This window comes from Rhineura floridana, chromosome 1, assembly GCF_030035675.1.
Source record: "Rhineura floridana isolate rRhiFlo1 chromosome 1, rRhiFlo1.hap2, whole genome shotgun sequence".
NCBI classification, from domain to species: Eukaryota; Metazoa; Chordata; class Lepidosauria; order Squamata; family Rhineuridae; genus Rhineura; species Rhineura floridana.
The window spans coordinates 154,067,963-154,084,215 of record NC_084480.1 but is presented as its reverse complement, the minus strand read 5'-3'; the positions used below and the strand labels follow the sequence as shown (position 1 = coordinate 154,084,215).

Sequence of the window (16,253 nt, the reverse complement as noted above, 5' to 3'; positions counted from 1 at the left end):
CTAATGGTATGTCATTTGTTGGATCAGAAGGAAGCTTTGATGCTCCTGGAGCTTCATTTTGAATGCTGAATCCAGAATAAATAACCAAGTCAATTAAGGTTAAGTGTATGCAAAATAAGCAGTGACCATTCACAACATCAGTAATTGGTGATCACAATCATCCTAGATTTGTTGGGCAGGTGTTAATTAACATAGTAAATTCCAGGCTATGGTCTGAAGGCACATCAGGCCAGTACCCTGCTGAAGCTAAGCAGGGTCAGATCTGGTCAGTGCCTGGATGGGAGACCACCTGGGAACCATATGTAAGCCGCCTTGGGTTTTTATCATGAAAAGAAAGGCGGGGTGTAAAATAAATAAATAGGATGATTGTGAACTTTTTACATTTTGCATCCATTTAACTCCACTGCATATATATGCACCTGCAAACTGAAATTTAATTAGATTAATTTGAAGAACTGGACTTTAGTCCATGAAAGCTCGGCCATAAAAAAATTGTGCTACAGAATAGTTGATTTTCCTGTAGACAGTTACCCTTTAGAAGGTGAGTAAATAATGATCAGGTATTACAAGGAGAAGGGATTCCACACTTGTTTGAAAAGAAAATAACTAGAATAATTTTAAAAAAGGGGGAAAATCTCTGAAGCCATGTCTCTACAGGTAAGAAACATCGAGATTCAAGAAGTGATGATACGCAAGAGCAAGAGCGATTATTTCAGATTGAAAGAGATAATACAACAACTGGGTATTATAAAAATTTAGCTTAGAGGCCAGAAGAAGGTTTCTAATCACTAGAAAATGTAGGAGCAGTCAGTGTGGTGGGGCTATGCAGCGGAGCCACCCTCTCCATAGTAGTACAGCTGCTGCTTACTTGGGCAGGAGAGGGGTGAGGCAGGGCAGTGGCAAGGTCAGGGCTGCATGGGATCACCAGTCAAGTGCCAGCCACGTTGGTGCTACTGCAGATGCACCATGCAGCCTTACCACTCCACCCACCACTGCTGAGTTTCCACTCTGCTCTATCCAGGGAAGTGGCAGCAATGCCACCGTTGGAAGGGTTGCTCTGCTCAGCTGCCCGGCCGTACCGAATGCTCCTGAGATAATATATGATATTCTAGGAAATCTCACTAAAGAGGAATAGAGGAAAAAACTAAATAGTGTGTGTGACACCATTTAACACAATTCTTCTGTAACTGTTTATGTGTTTAGGTTTTAAATGAATGTAATATTGTTGTTTTTAATGGTTTTATATATGGAACTGTTTCTAAATGGCTTTACATTTATTTTACAATTTCTGCATTTTATTATTATAACATGCCTTGAGACCTTGTGGTGAAGGACAGCTAAGAAATCAAATCAAATGAATGAATGAATAAGAATATGTTAAGGTTACAGAAGAGTTTTCCCCAAGTCAGACTGGCTGCCGAAACAGGATTTTGGTGGGAGAGCTGTGAACTGAGCAGTTGAATGTATGTGGATTCTCCAATATATTTTAGAGAAAACAAACATTGCCAAGGTAATATTTTGCCAACATCCTATGATATCTCTCTGTGCATATAGACCAGAGACAAAGAATGCACACATTGATTGGGAAATATATACATCTCTGTCAAGCCATTTATATCTTTTAATAGCTTCTGGAGAAAACGCATGTTGACTAGGCAATGCTCCTTCATTCTTGTAGACTCTGCATAATTTACTGGGCAATGTAGAAAATTCTATCAATATATGCAGTGTGAGCATATATTTTTATCTCTTAGATGTGCATATTAATCAGAGAACATGTATATTTTCAGAAGTGGCTTCAGAAATCTATGGAGATTTGGCTCAAATGTAGAGCAATGAGGGACTGACAACTATTTCAAAAAGTCAGATAGCCCCACCTCTTCCTAGAACAGCTCAGGGACAGGGTATGGAGCATGTGTGGTGCTGCCGCCTCCCAAATAGGCAAGATGGCTGGGATGCCTCATGCTGCTAAGCATGCACTGTGTCACTAGACTTGAGCTTCAGTCCAGGCATAGGGCTGCCACTACTCCTGAACCCCTGAGAGTAATGAGAAGGGATCCACAGCTGGGACAGTGGTCCTGACAAGAAGTAGTGGGAATCTCTGTTGCTGGAGGACCCTTACACAGGTGTCAGCTGAGATAATCGCCTCCTACTGCGCATCAGGGAGCATTGGGTCCCCAGAATCTCCAACTGTACTGAAGATGTTGCTCACCCTCCTCTTTGGAGGACGTTTTATCAGCTCTTGCGGTTCAACTGGAATGGGTTTAGAGGAGGGCAACGAGGATTATTAGGGGACTACAGACAAAGTCCTATGAGGAGAGACTGAAAGAATTGGGCATGTTTAGCTTTGAGAAGAGGAGACTGAGGGGAGATGTGATAGCACTGTTCAAGTACTTGAAAGGTTGCCACACATAGGAGGGCCAGGATCTCTTCTTGATCGTCCCAGAATACAGGACATGGAATGATGGGCTGAAGTTACAAGAAGCCAGATTTCACCAGGAAAAAGCTTCCTAACTGTTATAGTGGTAAGGCAGTGGAACCAATTACCTAGGGAGGTGGTGGGCTCTCTAACACTGGAGGCATTCAAGAGGCAGTTGGACAGCCACCTATCAGATATGCTTTAATCTGGATTCCTGCACTGAGCAGGGGGTTGGACTCAATGGCCTTATAGGCTCCTTCCAGCTCTACGAGTCTATGATTCTAAGTACCTGTGATCCAGACAATTTGGGGACCGGTCATTTTCATAGTGTGGCTTGTGCTTCTCTCTTTTTTGTTGTTGCTCAGTTTGTTTTTTTTTGTTTTTATTGCTACTTGTTTTTAAGAATTTTTATTTTTATATTAGTTTGAATTTGCTTTACTGCTTTGGAAATTGTTCCCTTTTAGCTCAGAAAATTTCCGAAGCAGTTTAAAAAGCAAGTTCAAACTAAGAGCAAAACTTAGTATCTCTTAAAAACATAAATGTATTAAATAAACATACCTATATTTAAAAACATTCATATAATAAATAAATGATAAATATTACCTGGGAAGTTAAAAAATTCTACCAACATATGCTTATTCAATATCTCTTGGGGGAACTGTGCATACCTTCCTCTTTATGATACTCCTATATGCACATTCTCCAGGATGCCTGGTGAATGTATATGGTAGCTAGTGTTTCTTGCACATTCTCATTCAACATGCAAATTAATGCCAACATATATAAGAAAGTGAAATTTCGAAGGTCTTTGAGTTTTCATCTGTGTGCCCTATCTTGAAAGATGCACATGGGATGTGGGGAAACTCTGGCCTATGGGTGTGACAGGCCTTGCAGGTAGATTTGCCAAGCCATTTTTTGTGAGCCACACCCACTGTTACTGTGCCTTATGTCACATATGACCTAATGCATGAGAAAGTTCAAGCTGCTGCAAAGGAAGAGTCAGGAGCACACCAAAGTTTGCCTGCAAAGGAAGAATCAAGTCATGAATTCAAGTTGTGGCTGCACAAGACAAATCTTCCTTTGCAGTAATGGACTGAAGTTACAATCATCTGACATCATAGGATATCAGGTGATTGACAATACAGTGGCCTTGACCAACTGTCAAAGTGGCTTACAGGGGAACTGGCTGCTTCTGGATCCAGCCTTCTGGCTGGATCCATTCCTGTACCCCTGTTGTACATAACAAAGCATCAACTCTAAAGAGGATGTTCTTGAGAAGATATTCTTGAGAAGAATTCTAACATTATGAAGACCCACATTCCCTGCTCTTTTTAACTACTTCTTGACTAGCATCTTACATAAAGGGAGGCGTGTGTGTGCTGAAAATGATCCTCATTCTCAAACTTTATTTTTTTTACATTAGTCTGACATCATATGTTCACTGCTTCTACCTTCAGTAGCCATGTCTTCTAATACTTGTATTTACTTTAGACCCTTGAGATGCAATAGAATGCTATGATTTTTCAGGCTACTGCTTTGGTTCAGTCACACCAAAATTATATGTACTCTATTACATCTCCATTGCGTGCATATTCTAAACCAGTGGTTCCCAAACTTTCCCCTCTACAGACGACTTGAACATTGCTGAAGGGCTTGCCGGACCACTTAATATTTTTTCTGCCTGATGTAGGAATTGTAATGTGATGTACCAGATGCATTTTTATTGCTTCTTTAATTTCTTAGATTGCATTTTATTGTATTGCAATTTGTATTCCATACAGTACATAAAATACAATATAAGAAAGAAAAGAAGTAATAAAAATATAACGAAAAATAAATTTTAATATTCAATGCGGGCATGCCACGGATCACCTGAATGAAGCTCGTGGAATACTGGTGGTCTACAGACCATAGTTTGGGAACCCCGTCACACAACATGTGTGTCTGTCACACAAAATATGAACACAAGGACATATCAAGTATAAGCAAAACATTACCTTCTGTGTGATATGGTTGACCCAAAGTGAAGAACAGTTGCTGAGGTCTGGCCCTTGAGGATCCCAGATCCCACCAGGAGCAAGGCACAGAAATGTTGAAACCCCTATAATGACAAAGATATAAGACACAATACATTTTAACTGCCCCTTGAAGTACTGATCTCTCAGTTGCCCCTCTAGCAGACTTCATGGAATATTGTTTCCACTGTAAGGATTAATTTCTGGGTTGGAAAACTCATGTCATGTTTGAATTTGGGTGTGCAATGGATTCACATAAATCCTAAACTGAAGAGGTCCACTTCATACAGTTCTGGGGCGCTTCAGAGATTCACACATTAAAAAAATAGACAATGTGTCTGCAAAGATGTCTGCAAAGATTGCAACATTCCTCCTCAAACTTTCCAAATAAGGAAAACAAGCAGGTTGGGGACAGGAGAGCTCTTTGTAACTGACAGGTCTACCTTCTAATCAGAAGGAATGATTTTACCAGGGTTGTCCACTCACCACTTTGGGAAGGGATGCTGAAGTAATTTATCACCTATTCTTCTCTGTTCTCTGATCTTTGATAGTTCTGCTAGAGGTGCATGTTTAGAAAATGTTGGATGTTCAAGTCCTTCTGCCTGTGCCACTTGCCTACACACCCACTCCTGTCAAATCGGTTTTGCACTTAGTTTCTGTGATTTTTGAAACCAACACAGCAGAACACGAGCCTCAATCTATTTTTTTTTAATTCATCAGCTCTCTAGCTACTGTACCAATTCTTCTGAAAAATTTCACCTTACTTTCCTATGGCTACCTCTACAGTGTATTATTATTATTATACAGCAACAAGAGTGGCTGTATACTACAGCCAGCATGGATTTTTCACATTTTGCTATGTTAAATTGAAAATATCCCCCATGCCATTCTGCTGCTTCCCATAAACTTATTTCAAAACAAAATCTTACAAAACGTAATAGTCCTGAACTCAGAAACGCTTGCTTAACAACCCTCTGAGTTTTCATGGCGATACACAAAATACTCAGAGAGAATCCAGAGTTCAAAGTCTAAAACAAGAGTAAAAAAATCCAGACCCCTGTTGGACTTCTTTCTGTCAGTGGTCTTATAATTTGTTGAAATTAATTAAAAATCAGCCATGTTCACAGAGTACATGTAATCCTATTACTGATCTTGCCCCATACCCTGACCTTCATCTTCTGCAATTTAAAAGTTAAAATATGCATGGTGATTTTTAATTAATTTAAGAAAATTAACGTTGGAGTCTATGATAAGTGCAGGCATGTTTAGTAAGGACCAACTGTATGTGTTCTACAAGCCAGACTAACAGCTGTTTGCCTTGGCTATTCAGGGGGCCATACCCACACCAGATATTTATTCCATGTTAAACTGTCATGGCTTCCCCCAAAGAATCCTGGGAAATGTAGTTCATGAAGGGTGTTGTGAGTTGTTAGGAGACTCTTATTCCCCTGACAGAGCTCCAGTGGCCAGAGTGGTTGAACAGTCAGACCCTCTTCCCAATTCTGGTGACTGTAGCTCTGCGAAGGAAAAAGGTGTCCCCCAACAACTCTCAGCACCCTTCACAATCTATACTTTCCAGGATTCTTTGGGGGAAGCTGTGACTGCTGAAAGTGGAATAAATGTCTGGTGTGGATGTGGCTCAGGACAGCTTTGGTTTAAGTTTGGGTGGGAAACTACATATGTCTGCTGTAAAATAAAAAGTTGGAGGAATCCCCCCCCCAATAACTATATGATTTGTTTATTGGTGTCTGGCCATAGGCTGCAGACCAAAATTACATTAAAACAGACAAAGCATTTTAAAAGAAAACAGTTAAAATCATAAGTGTTGTTACATTCAGTTTCGCCTCGTGAGTGTCTAACTGGCGTGTCCTAGTTCAACTAAACAATCCCTTCGCAGCTTCTGTGCTGCTAAGGCAAATAGAGCGACCCTATATGTTATTCCTGGGTCCCTGTCTGAGAGAAGGAAAAAAATATGTGAAGGTAAGTCTTCAGGCGCGTGAATCAATACCTCTTCCAAAAATTTGGTCCAAGGATGCTTATAGAGGGAGCATTTTAATAAGTAATGTGGAAGGTCTTCTTCCTCAGGGGCTTCACAGATGCACAATCTTTGAGCCCTTGGGATTCCATTATAGCGACCAGCCAAGTAGGCCGTAGGCATTGTCTGGAATCTCAGGGCTGTGTAAGCGTGGCACAGCTTTACTGAAGTAAGAAAATCCAGATAATTTGCTTTTGATTGATCAATTTTGAAAAGGTTATACCATCTTGTAAAGTTGGAATTTACTGAGGCTAACCTATCTATCCATGCAGTGTGCTGGAGGATAGCCTCCTTAAAGCTAGTTTTGTTGGAAGGATCTTGTAATGCTTTGCTATCGATGTGATAAAGTTGGCAAATTTTTGTTAATTGGGCAGACCAAAATTTATCTGACCATGCATTTGTTGCGCTGATTTTTAAAGTTTGGCGTGTTGGGGGGGGTTGCTTATCCGCCTTCCAAAAGTTTATCAGGGCTGAGTGGATCCTTGCTCTGACTGGTGGGGTCCCGGTTTCGGCTCGAATTAATGCTGCTGGAGTGGATGAAGGGAGGAATAAGATTTTTTAAATTTTTTTATTTTGGACTGTCTCTAGCTGGTCAAGTAATGGACTTTCCCATCCCCAAATTGGGGCTCCATATTGTATCATTGGTACGACTTTACTTTGGAATATTTTTAAAGCAGGGAAACTAAGTTATCCCCTGCTGAACGGTAAAAGTTCAAAATGGTTCCGCTAACTCTAAGAGTGGCCAGTTTAGTATGTTCGATATGTTTTCTCCAAGATAGGGAATCAGTGAAAAATATGCCAAGGTATTTGAAAGTCCGGGATTGCTCTATTGGGTGTCCATTAATTGACCATTTGTATAATGGTGTCCTATTGCCAAATACCATAATTTTTGTTTTGGCACAATTTATTTGTAAGTTTTTGGTGATACAGTAAGATGAGAGCTTTGCCAAGGCCCTTTTGAGTCCATTGCGAGTTATTGATAGTAAAGCCATATCATCCGCATATAATAGAATGGATACTTTCCTTGGACCCAAAGAAGGAGGGAAAAGGTCCATTCCCGATACTGCTGTAACTATATCGTTTAAGTAGAAATTGAATAGAACAATGTTTTCCTTTGGGGAAAAAAGGGGCTTTCCATCTGCCCAGTGCTCACCCACACAATCTTCTCATTTCCTTCCTCCTCCCCTCCCTCCCTGCCCCTCCCCCAGGTCAGTTTCACCTATCCTAAGCATGATTGCACAGGAGTAAATCCCACTGAACTCAATAAGCATGCAAATGATCAAACCTGCTCACCCCTCCTCCTCCCTCATATCCCTCCTCTCCTCCCCTTCCCCTCCGGCCTCCCCTTCTGTGTCCTTCTCTTCTCCCTCCCAGAGGCTCAAGTTACCAAATTCATCCAAGCTACACAGGAAGTGGATTGGATTGTGAAAGTCCAACCCAAATTGTGTTTGTATTTTGACAAATTTGTGGGGCAAAATCTCCTGCTCTCCTGGTGCATTCGCTATAGCTGCCCAATTTCCCTGCTTTTTAAAGTTTGATACAAATATCTATTGGCTATCAGTACGTTCTTAAACCACAAGAGTTTTTTGCCTATTATTATTATTATTATTATTATTATTATTATTATTATTATTATTATTATTATTATTATTATTATTATTATTATTATTATTATTATTAATAATAATAATAATAATAATAATAATAATAGTAGGAGTACCACCACCACCTGCCTTTATCAGAAGGTCCCAGGGTGTGTCATAACAATATAAAGTACATTATTATTATTTTTAAAAAAATGTATGTCATGTTCAGACTAAAATAATTGCTCATAAAATCTCAGGGAAGGAAATGAACTTGTTTTAGTTGTCTCCTGCAAAACAAACTTTGAAGGCACCTAGCACTTGCCTGTAATTGGGCAGGTTTCTTATCTAGGAGCATCTCTATCATATATGCTATTTTCATAGATATTGCCCTTAAAACAATAGGGAAGATTAAGGGCAATCTTTCAAAACTGCACAGGCTACCCTTGCAGGAAAACTGCAGCTGTCCTTCTAAAATTTGTCAAGATCCATCCCTTCAGAAGGTGCTACCATTCCTGCAAATTTTATTGAAGTCAGTTAAAAAGTTAAAAGCTACGGGTAGTTCCCTTGAAAACACTTTGAAAGTGCCCAGCACAACACCCCTCGGACCCAATTGTCTGCAATTTTGCAGGCTTTACCCACTCAGGACAGACTACTTTCAAAAGGAAAAAAGTTAAAGCCATTTTTAAAACTTTCCCTATGATCATGAGTCGGGGAAACATAAAGCTTTGTTTTTCCAACTTGAGATTTGGACCTGAACTGAACTGAGTAGCCTCTGGTGCTTTGAGCTGACTCAGGCTGTTTTCTGAAGCACCAAATCAAATTAGTCTGAACCAAATCTTATAGTTGGTAGCACACCCCTTGTTTGAACAGTACAGAAAGTGTAATTTTGGGGACTTCCGGGAAGGGTGACTTCAATTGTGCCTGCTTTTGAGACGGGCTCCCGCCTCAAAAGAAGCTTATTCAGATATAAATCAGTCAGAACATTTTTATTTTGACTGATGAAATTTCTCCCGGGCAGGGAGAAATGTAGAGATCAACCTCAAAAGCCTGTTTTTGTTGGGAGGACTGGATTTCATTAATTTATGAGAAAAGGTCCAGCCAGCAATGCCGGACGGACTTCCGAACAAGCTCTATCTGATTAATGCGATACGTTTATCTTTTCTTCAAAGAGAAAACAGACTAACAGGCAAGCACCCTTCTTTCTATTATTTTTTTTACTTGGTTTAAATTGTTGCAGCAAAAAGAGATTTGTCAATTTAATCAGCTTTAAAGAGCTTCTGGGTGAGCTATAACTCTTCTCTGTTATTCACGAAATTAACAGCTTATCTCTGTTTCTATTGCAAAAAGCTGTCCTGGAAGTGCATTCTAAAGATATACACAGAAGAGGGATTTCTATTCTGAGGAACATTATATTGTCTGGGACTATTCTCTTTTTGGTCTATTTTATTTTGACGAATCTGCTTCTTCACGACGACGCTAACTGTTTTGATGCTGGGAACTAAATTTGTTTTGTATTCTTGAACATAGAGAGATAAGGCAGGCTGCTCTGTTTATACTGTGATGTCATCAAGCCTGGAATATTAACCCAATTGTTGCTGAAATAAGAAGTGGTTCTTCTTTATTTTTGTTTTGCTTTGTTTTCGTGGTTTTAAAAATGGCAATCAAGAAAGTGGCTGAGAATCTGGAAGTAATTATGTTTCAGAAAATAATGGATGAGATTGAGATAACGAAACAAACCCTGCGACAGGGCAGTAAGGAGTTGAAAATTGAACTGAGCAAAATGACGCAGGAGCTTAAAGAAATAGGGGATCCTGTGAGAGAGGAGAAGAAGATCAGAGATGAGAAAAGAAAAAATAAAGGGAAGATACAAGCCCTGGAGATTGGAACAAATGTGGAATTGGAAAAAGATCTGGAGTTTATGGATATTAGAAATAAAATCTACTGTTTGGAATTTAACGTTATCTCTGAAGAAATTAATGAAGATATTAGAGATAAAGTTATCAATGGCTTGGATAATCTTCTGGACTGGAATGACGTGATGGAGCTTGATATAGAGAAAATCTATGGAATTAACAGCAGCCATGTGACAATGGAAAAACTCTCAAGAGATGAGCCAGTGCATTTTGTAAAAAAGAAGAACAGAGATATGACTTTACAACAATATTTCAGCAACTTATTCAGAATTGATGGCAAGAAAATATTTGGGATAGAGGAAATTCCCATCAGACTCTTATTATATGACTATGGCTATGACAGCAAGATTATTATGGAATACTGATAATGGAAGATTGGACACTGAAATTACTGGACTTAACAGGACTATTGAAGATGGAAGATGGAATTAATAGGGATAATGGAATAATGGCTATTGAAATTATTGGACCTAACAGATTTTGATGAGATGGATTAATCGATATGTTTATTTGGACTATGGTTATGACAATAATATTATTATTATTATTAACGAGATGGATTAATCGACATGTTTATTTGGAGAAAAATTGATAGATATATTTCTTAAAGAATTGAAACCTCTCTTTGACTTTTTGTGGAAAGAATAAAGTAATGTGTATGAGATTTGATGATTAATTAAGATAACTACTGGAGGAAAGTGATTTTATAATATAATTTAAGAGACAGGATTGTTATATATTGTAGACCTATAACTGATTTGATCTGTGACAAATGGGAAGTCAACATTTTATTTTTTTTGTTTAATCATTTTTGTTTTGTTTTGTTTTTTGTCTTTGAATGTTTTATGATTTTGTTTTGTATGTTTTATGAACATTTGAATAAAAATTATTGTAAAAAAAAAGAAAGTGTAATTTTGGCTTCCTAATATATATTCCTGGGCAGAAAAAATATGTTGTCACTGCCAGATTGCAAGGTACACTTCATGGCAAACATTTTTTAAATCCTTTTTAAAAAATAAATGATGAAGCCCTTCAACTTCTTTAGCTGATACTCTAAGAAAAATCTAACATGCAATCTACATTCATGTTAAAATATCATGGATTCCAAAAATTTCAGAGAAAAATAAGATCGTCTAATAACTATAAAATTATCTATAGACAAGGCCATCTCAGTTCTTCCCTTTTATAAGTTATAGTTTTTATCATAATCACTAAATCAAGGGGGAAAGTATATAGTCTTAACTTGTCATAAAACATGTTGGGCTGGTTCACACATTCCGTGGAACAAGCTGTGGACAAAAATCAGGCCTGTCTGCTCAACTTTTGCTTCATTTCTTCCCTTCTTCCCTATGTCAATCTCGGTTAGCTTAAACTATAGCTCCCTCTTAAGTCTGAAAAGGAAGAACTGTGCTTTTATGTCAATTTCCTAAGAACCAGGACCTTAAACTCTAGCTGGGCCAAAGCAAAATCTCCCCCAACCCTGATGATTGATTCAATCACTGGGAGACAAGTCAAATTGCAAGACTTTTTGTGTATGTGTGTAGGGATGGTGGTGGTCTTATTTTATTCTGAAAAAAAGTGCCCATGCAGGCAGCCATTGTTTTTCTCAGAATGCTCCTGGGAACAATGCTACATCATCACACTGCTATGTCATGCCCCGTTCTGTGTTTATGAATGTTGTGAATAGCTGTGGCCCACTGAGCTGCCCCTGGAAGTGGTGGGGAAAGCTTTTTTCTGTTTAAGGTAGAATAAAATAAAATACAACTATCCTGGGCAACTTAATATGTTTAAAGAAGTAAGGTCACCCTGCTTCTTATCTTGCAATTCTGCCCCCACAACAGACTTTCTGATATCCCTCCTTTACCCTTTTGCGGGGACAGATGGTTCTGCAAAAGTGGTTGGACACTCCTTTATCTTAAGCCATAATTCAATATCCTTATTAGTAAACTGACATGAAACTACCGTTCCTCATGCCAAAAGTAATGGGGAACTGTCGTTTCAGCTAACCAGGTTTGACACAATAAATTTGGTATGCAAAGCAAAGAGGGAGCCTGGAATGTACATCCGAACAAACCCATTGTTGCAAACCATATTGAACAAAGATGATAATAAGCTACTATGAGAACTTTATGTTATGGGTCAGCATACAAATGTATAAATAACTTTCTGTTGCATGGTTTTCAGACACATGATCTTCCTGAATTGAACTAAGTACGATTTACATTGTTTTTCTTCCAGTACTGTGGTCATTTCTGCATCAGTTAATAACATTGTTACCATTTCTAATACCACATTCTAAATAACCTTTAGTGAAAAGCCAAGAAAGACAATGCAGAGGACCAGCAGGAATTTGATCACCAATACTAAACAAAACCATATTAAACAAAACTTGTATGAATGACTGAACATCTCAGATAAATGACTTTATGTTATGAGCTCACCTACAGTGCCCCTCGGGCACGGCTGCTTAGCCATCTGCCCTTGTCGGGTCTTAAACCATGCGATATCACGGGCTTCCACAGTCTCACAGCTCTCTGCCCCCACGGCAGGCAGCTGGGAAGCTGCAGGTGGCAGATGTGTGGCCATTTCGTTGGGGACATCCAAACCCGGAGAAGGGGTAGTCGTACTCTTGTTCCTTCTGCCCAAAGCTGATGCAGTGGTTGTGCGTGCCGTGCTGCTGGTAGTAACTCGGGGAGTCGTGCTTGTGGTAGTCCCACCCAAACCTGTTGCTCCAGATGTCGATGCTACCAATTGAAAGCAAAAACAAGTTAGAAAAACAACAGTTTCTTAGGAATCTAACAAACTCTTGTTAAAGGTGTTTCTTGAAAAGGGAGAACTGAATGTGTTCTTCCCATCTTTTTTGCCACCTGTCATCCGTACCAGTCTTAATGGCTGCACAGATTAGTCCAAATGGTAAACTGAATGGAAATAAGAGGTTATAAATACACCTTAATATAATAAGACTAAGGGCAGCCTCATCAGTAATTAGTTCCTCAAAAAGAACTATTCTGTGCATCACATGTCTTGTATGGCATGAAGGGCAGGAGGAGTTTTGATCTGCTTTGTGCCTGTTGATCAGGCAGCTGCTTCAGAGATTGGCTGTCTGACCACTGTGTCTATGTTGTGAAAGCACACATCTTCAGATATATGTTTTCCTATATCTGAAGATGTGTGCTTTCACAACATAGACACAATATATGGAAACTAATACACAAATAGGCCCAACAGGTATGAACTGGCCTATATTCTAACCATTGCAGGGCTTTAACATAAATTGCATTTAATTTAATTTCAACTGCAGCCACAGAGTACTATGAACACCACCTTTCTTGTGAAGGATAGTAGAACCACTTAGGTGATGTTTGTGTCCTCTTTCTGCCACCCTCTACAAGCTTCATCATAGCCAATCCTAGCAATTTTTCAATAAGTCACAGAGACTCTTTAATGTAAGCAATGAGCAAATGTTTTAAGGCAGACTGAATGGGACTTAGTTTTGTGTTCCTCATTCCATGCCTATGAACCATAGTAGACTCCATCTACTAGTATGTACCATTTCATTTTGCATTTGGAGACCCAAGATCTACATTTTAGGTTAGGAAATCCTGATATGCTTATAGCAGTGGAGGGAACCTGTGGTCCTCCAGATGTTGCTGTACTACAGTTCCCATCATCTCTGAACATCTGCCATGATCTCTGAGGCTGATGGGAGTTGGAGGGCTAGTGGGCTACAGATCCCCCACCCCTGCCATAGAAGGAGAACCTTTCCCAACTTTTGAGAAACATTGACCTGTCAGATCAGGTCAGCTCTGGTACAAGTTGCCCTGGGTTGTGTTGTCATTACTTCCGTATAGATTATAATACAAAGTTGGACTGGCAACTGTTGCAGCCTCTTTATACAAGGTATCCTGATTTAGAATGGGGGTGGGTGGGTTTAAATCAATGGAATGCAACTTACACTGATCAATAGGCCAATCTAAGGCAGAACACAGTGAGGACGAGTGATCCCCTACTCTTTTTTAAAAAACTAACAACCCTAAAATTACTATCACAGCCTTAAAGAATGCACAAAATCTGTGCAAGATAGTAGATTAGTTTTACTGGAAAAAAAACCTGGCCTGAAGCATAACTCAAAAATCAATTTTATGAAGACCGCAAGATACATGATCATACTAACTGCATGTGCTTTAAATTTCACTTACTCATTTATGTGATTTAAAACCAACTTAATTAGTTAGTTAGAAAAGAACAAGGCATCTGATTCATTTACATATAAATGGTTTTTCACTCTGGCTGCAACTATGATTAAATGCCAACCTGAGCAAACTTATTTGACATTCTATGTAGTACAGAATACAAATCCATCCACCAGGTCAAAAGCAAACTGTTAAATTCTGAGGAAGGCAGTCTGGGCAATTCTGGGTACTACATAGGATTATTTAATCATCCTTACACTATTACTATTTTACCATGCTTGGTTATATTTATTATCTTCATCACTATTTTATATTCTAGTATTTACCATGCTTAGTTATATTAATAGTTTAAGTTTAAATCCAAAGTAAAGATATTTAAAGATGCTCGTATAGCTTCTTTTTAAAATCATTATTTCATGCTTAAGATGGAGCTAAATGATTTTATAAAAGATATTTCGAGGATCCTCAGAAGATCATTGTGATTCACTAGAATAATGCAATGCCTTCCTTCAATGGAATAAATATATAAGCTGAATCTATATTCAGAGGCGAACACAGCAGCTCAAAATATCAACCTAATCCAATGACAAATATACTGTCAACATTTTAAAGTAAAAAGGAATATATGCACATTGGGAATTTGGGACAGAAAAGTGGTTGCCACACAGAATATAGTTATATTCAATGGTCTCCTATAATGTGTATGTACCATTCCAAAAGATAACATGTAAACAGTCTTATGTTTGGCTATCTGCTTTTCCATTTCCTCTTTCTGGATAATTCTAACAAGGAACTCTTTCCCAACCTCCATCCACCTTCTGAACACTCCATTTCCTGGCTTCTGCTCTTTCACACAACATAGTAAACAACCCAAGCAAACTCCAGGCATATCCTAAGGGCTGGGATACCACAAATGCGGGCTAGTCACAAGAGTCACAAAAGCTCCCAGGCAAGACCTGTATGGCTGAAGTGCGCCCGCCCCCCCGGCCAAAGTGAGTAAGTCAGGAATTGCTTAAAGAGAAATCAGTAGAAGCATTGGTGTGATTACACACATAAGATCTAGGGTAAATAAGAACATACTATACAAGATATCACTCCTTCTGATAGTGATATCAGTTATATAAGTGCCTACTCAATCACTTAGGTGTGCAGAACTGGCACTTTTACAAGTGCCACATAAACTTTGTTGGACACTTACAAGAAATCAGTCCTTTAGTGTGGTAGCAATATCCCTTAGAACTCCCTGTCCATTGATGTTAAGCAAACACCTTCACTGTATTTTGTGAATGCATGCAATTTTAGCATGTAATTTTGGTACGTGGACACAGATTGTTATCTGTACACATAAATGATTATTTACACATAACTCCTATTATGATAACCCCATCACTAGGGTTGTCAGGTCAGAAGCATCCCAAACCCTGAGATTTCAGGGGCGGGCCCTAGTGATATCAAGGGCAGGTCGAACTGATGTCACATGGCAGGCTGTAGGGATGTCATGGGATGGGACCAAGTGATATCAGAGGGGCGGGTCTTAGTGATCTCACAGGGGTGGGCTCTAGTGATGTCATTAAGTATGATACCTTAAGCATCAACCACAGTTGCTTGGAGCATACAATTCAAACAAAAACATTTCTCTGATTGGAAATTAAGATAGAAATCTTAGCTAAAATATAGAGCCTGGGTAGGGAACATTTAATCTAGCCAACTTGCTTCTCGTAAGAAGGGTTTGAGTGCCCTCAGGCCAGGACAGTCACCAGAAGGCCACTGTAGGAAGAAAGGAGCCTAGTGTTGTAGAGAAGTTAGATAGGAGCACTCAGGAGAAAAGATGGATGCCCCTGAAGGCTGCAATTCTAAACACATTTACCAAGCCCCATAGAACTCAACAGAACTTACTTCTGAGTAGATACGGTTTCAATTGTGTTGTTGGTAAAGCTTGACTAGGGCTCCTTTGCAAAGAAGTCCATATCCAAGCAGGGTTGGCAACCCCCTACCTGGAATGCCCTGCCCCTAACTTTTAACATGGCTGCTCCAAACTTCTTTACCAATTTGACCCTTCACTTCAGAAAGAGGTCTGAGAAATGAGTAAGAG

At 39.2% G+C, this 16,253-nt stretch overlaps 1 protein-coding gene across 12 annotated transcripts in view; it reads right to left on the bottom strand.

The window, feature by feature from the left end:
- ADGRL3 (adhesion G protein-coupled receptor L3) overlaps positions 1-16,253 on the bottom strand; it is an 852,526-nt gene that overhangs the window by 271,277 nt on the left and 564,996 nt on the right. For all 12 annotated transcript variants that reach the window (XM_061637965.1, XM_061637983.1, XM_061637973.1 and 9 more), the window contains 2 exons: positions 12,410-12,712; positions 4,417-4,520 (listed from right to left, as the gene is read on the bottom strand). In XM_061637965.1, the coding sequence (XP_061493949.1) occupies positions 4,417-4,520; positions 12,410-12,712 (407 nt within the window). The remainder of the gene's footprint in view (positions 1-4,416; positions 4,521-12,409; positions 12,713-16,253) is intronic.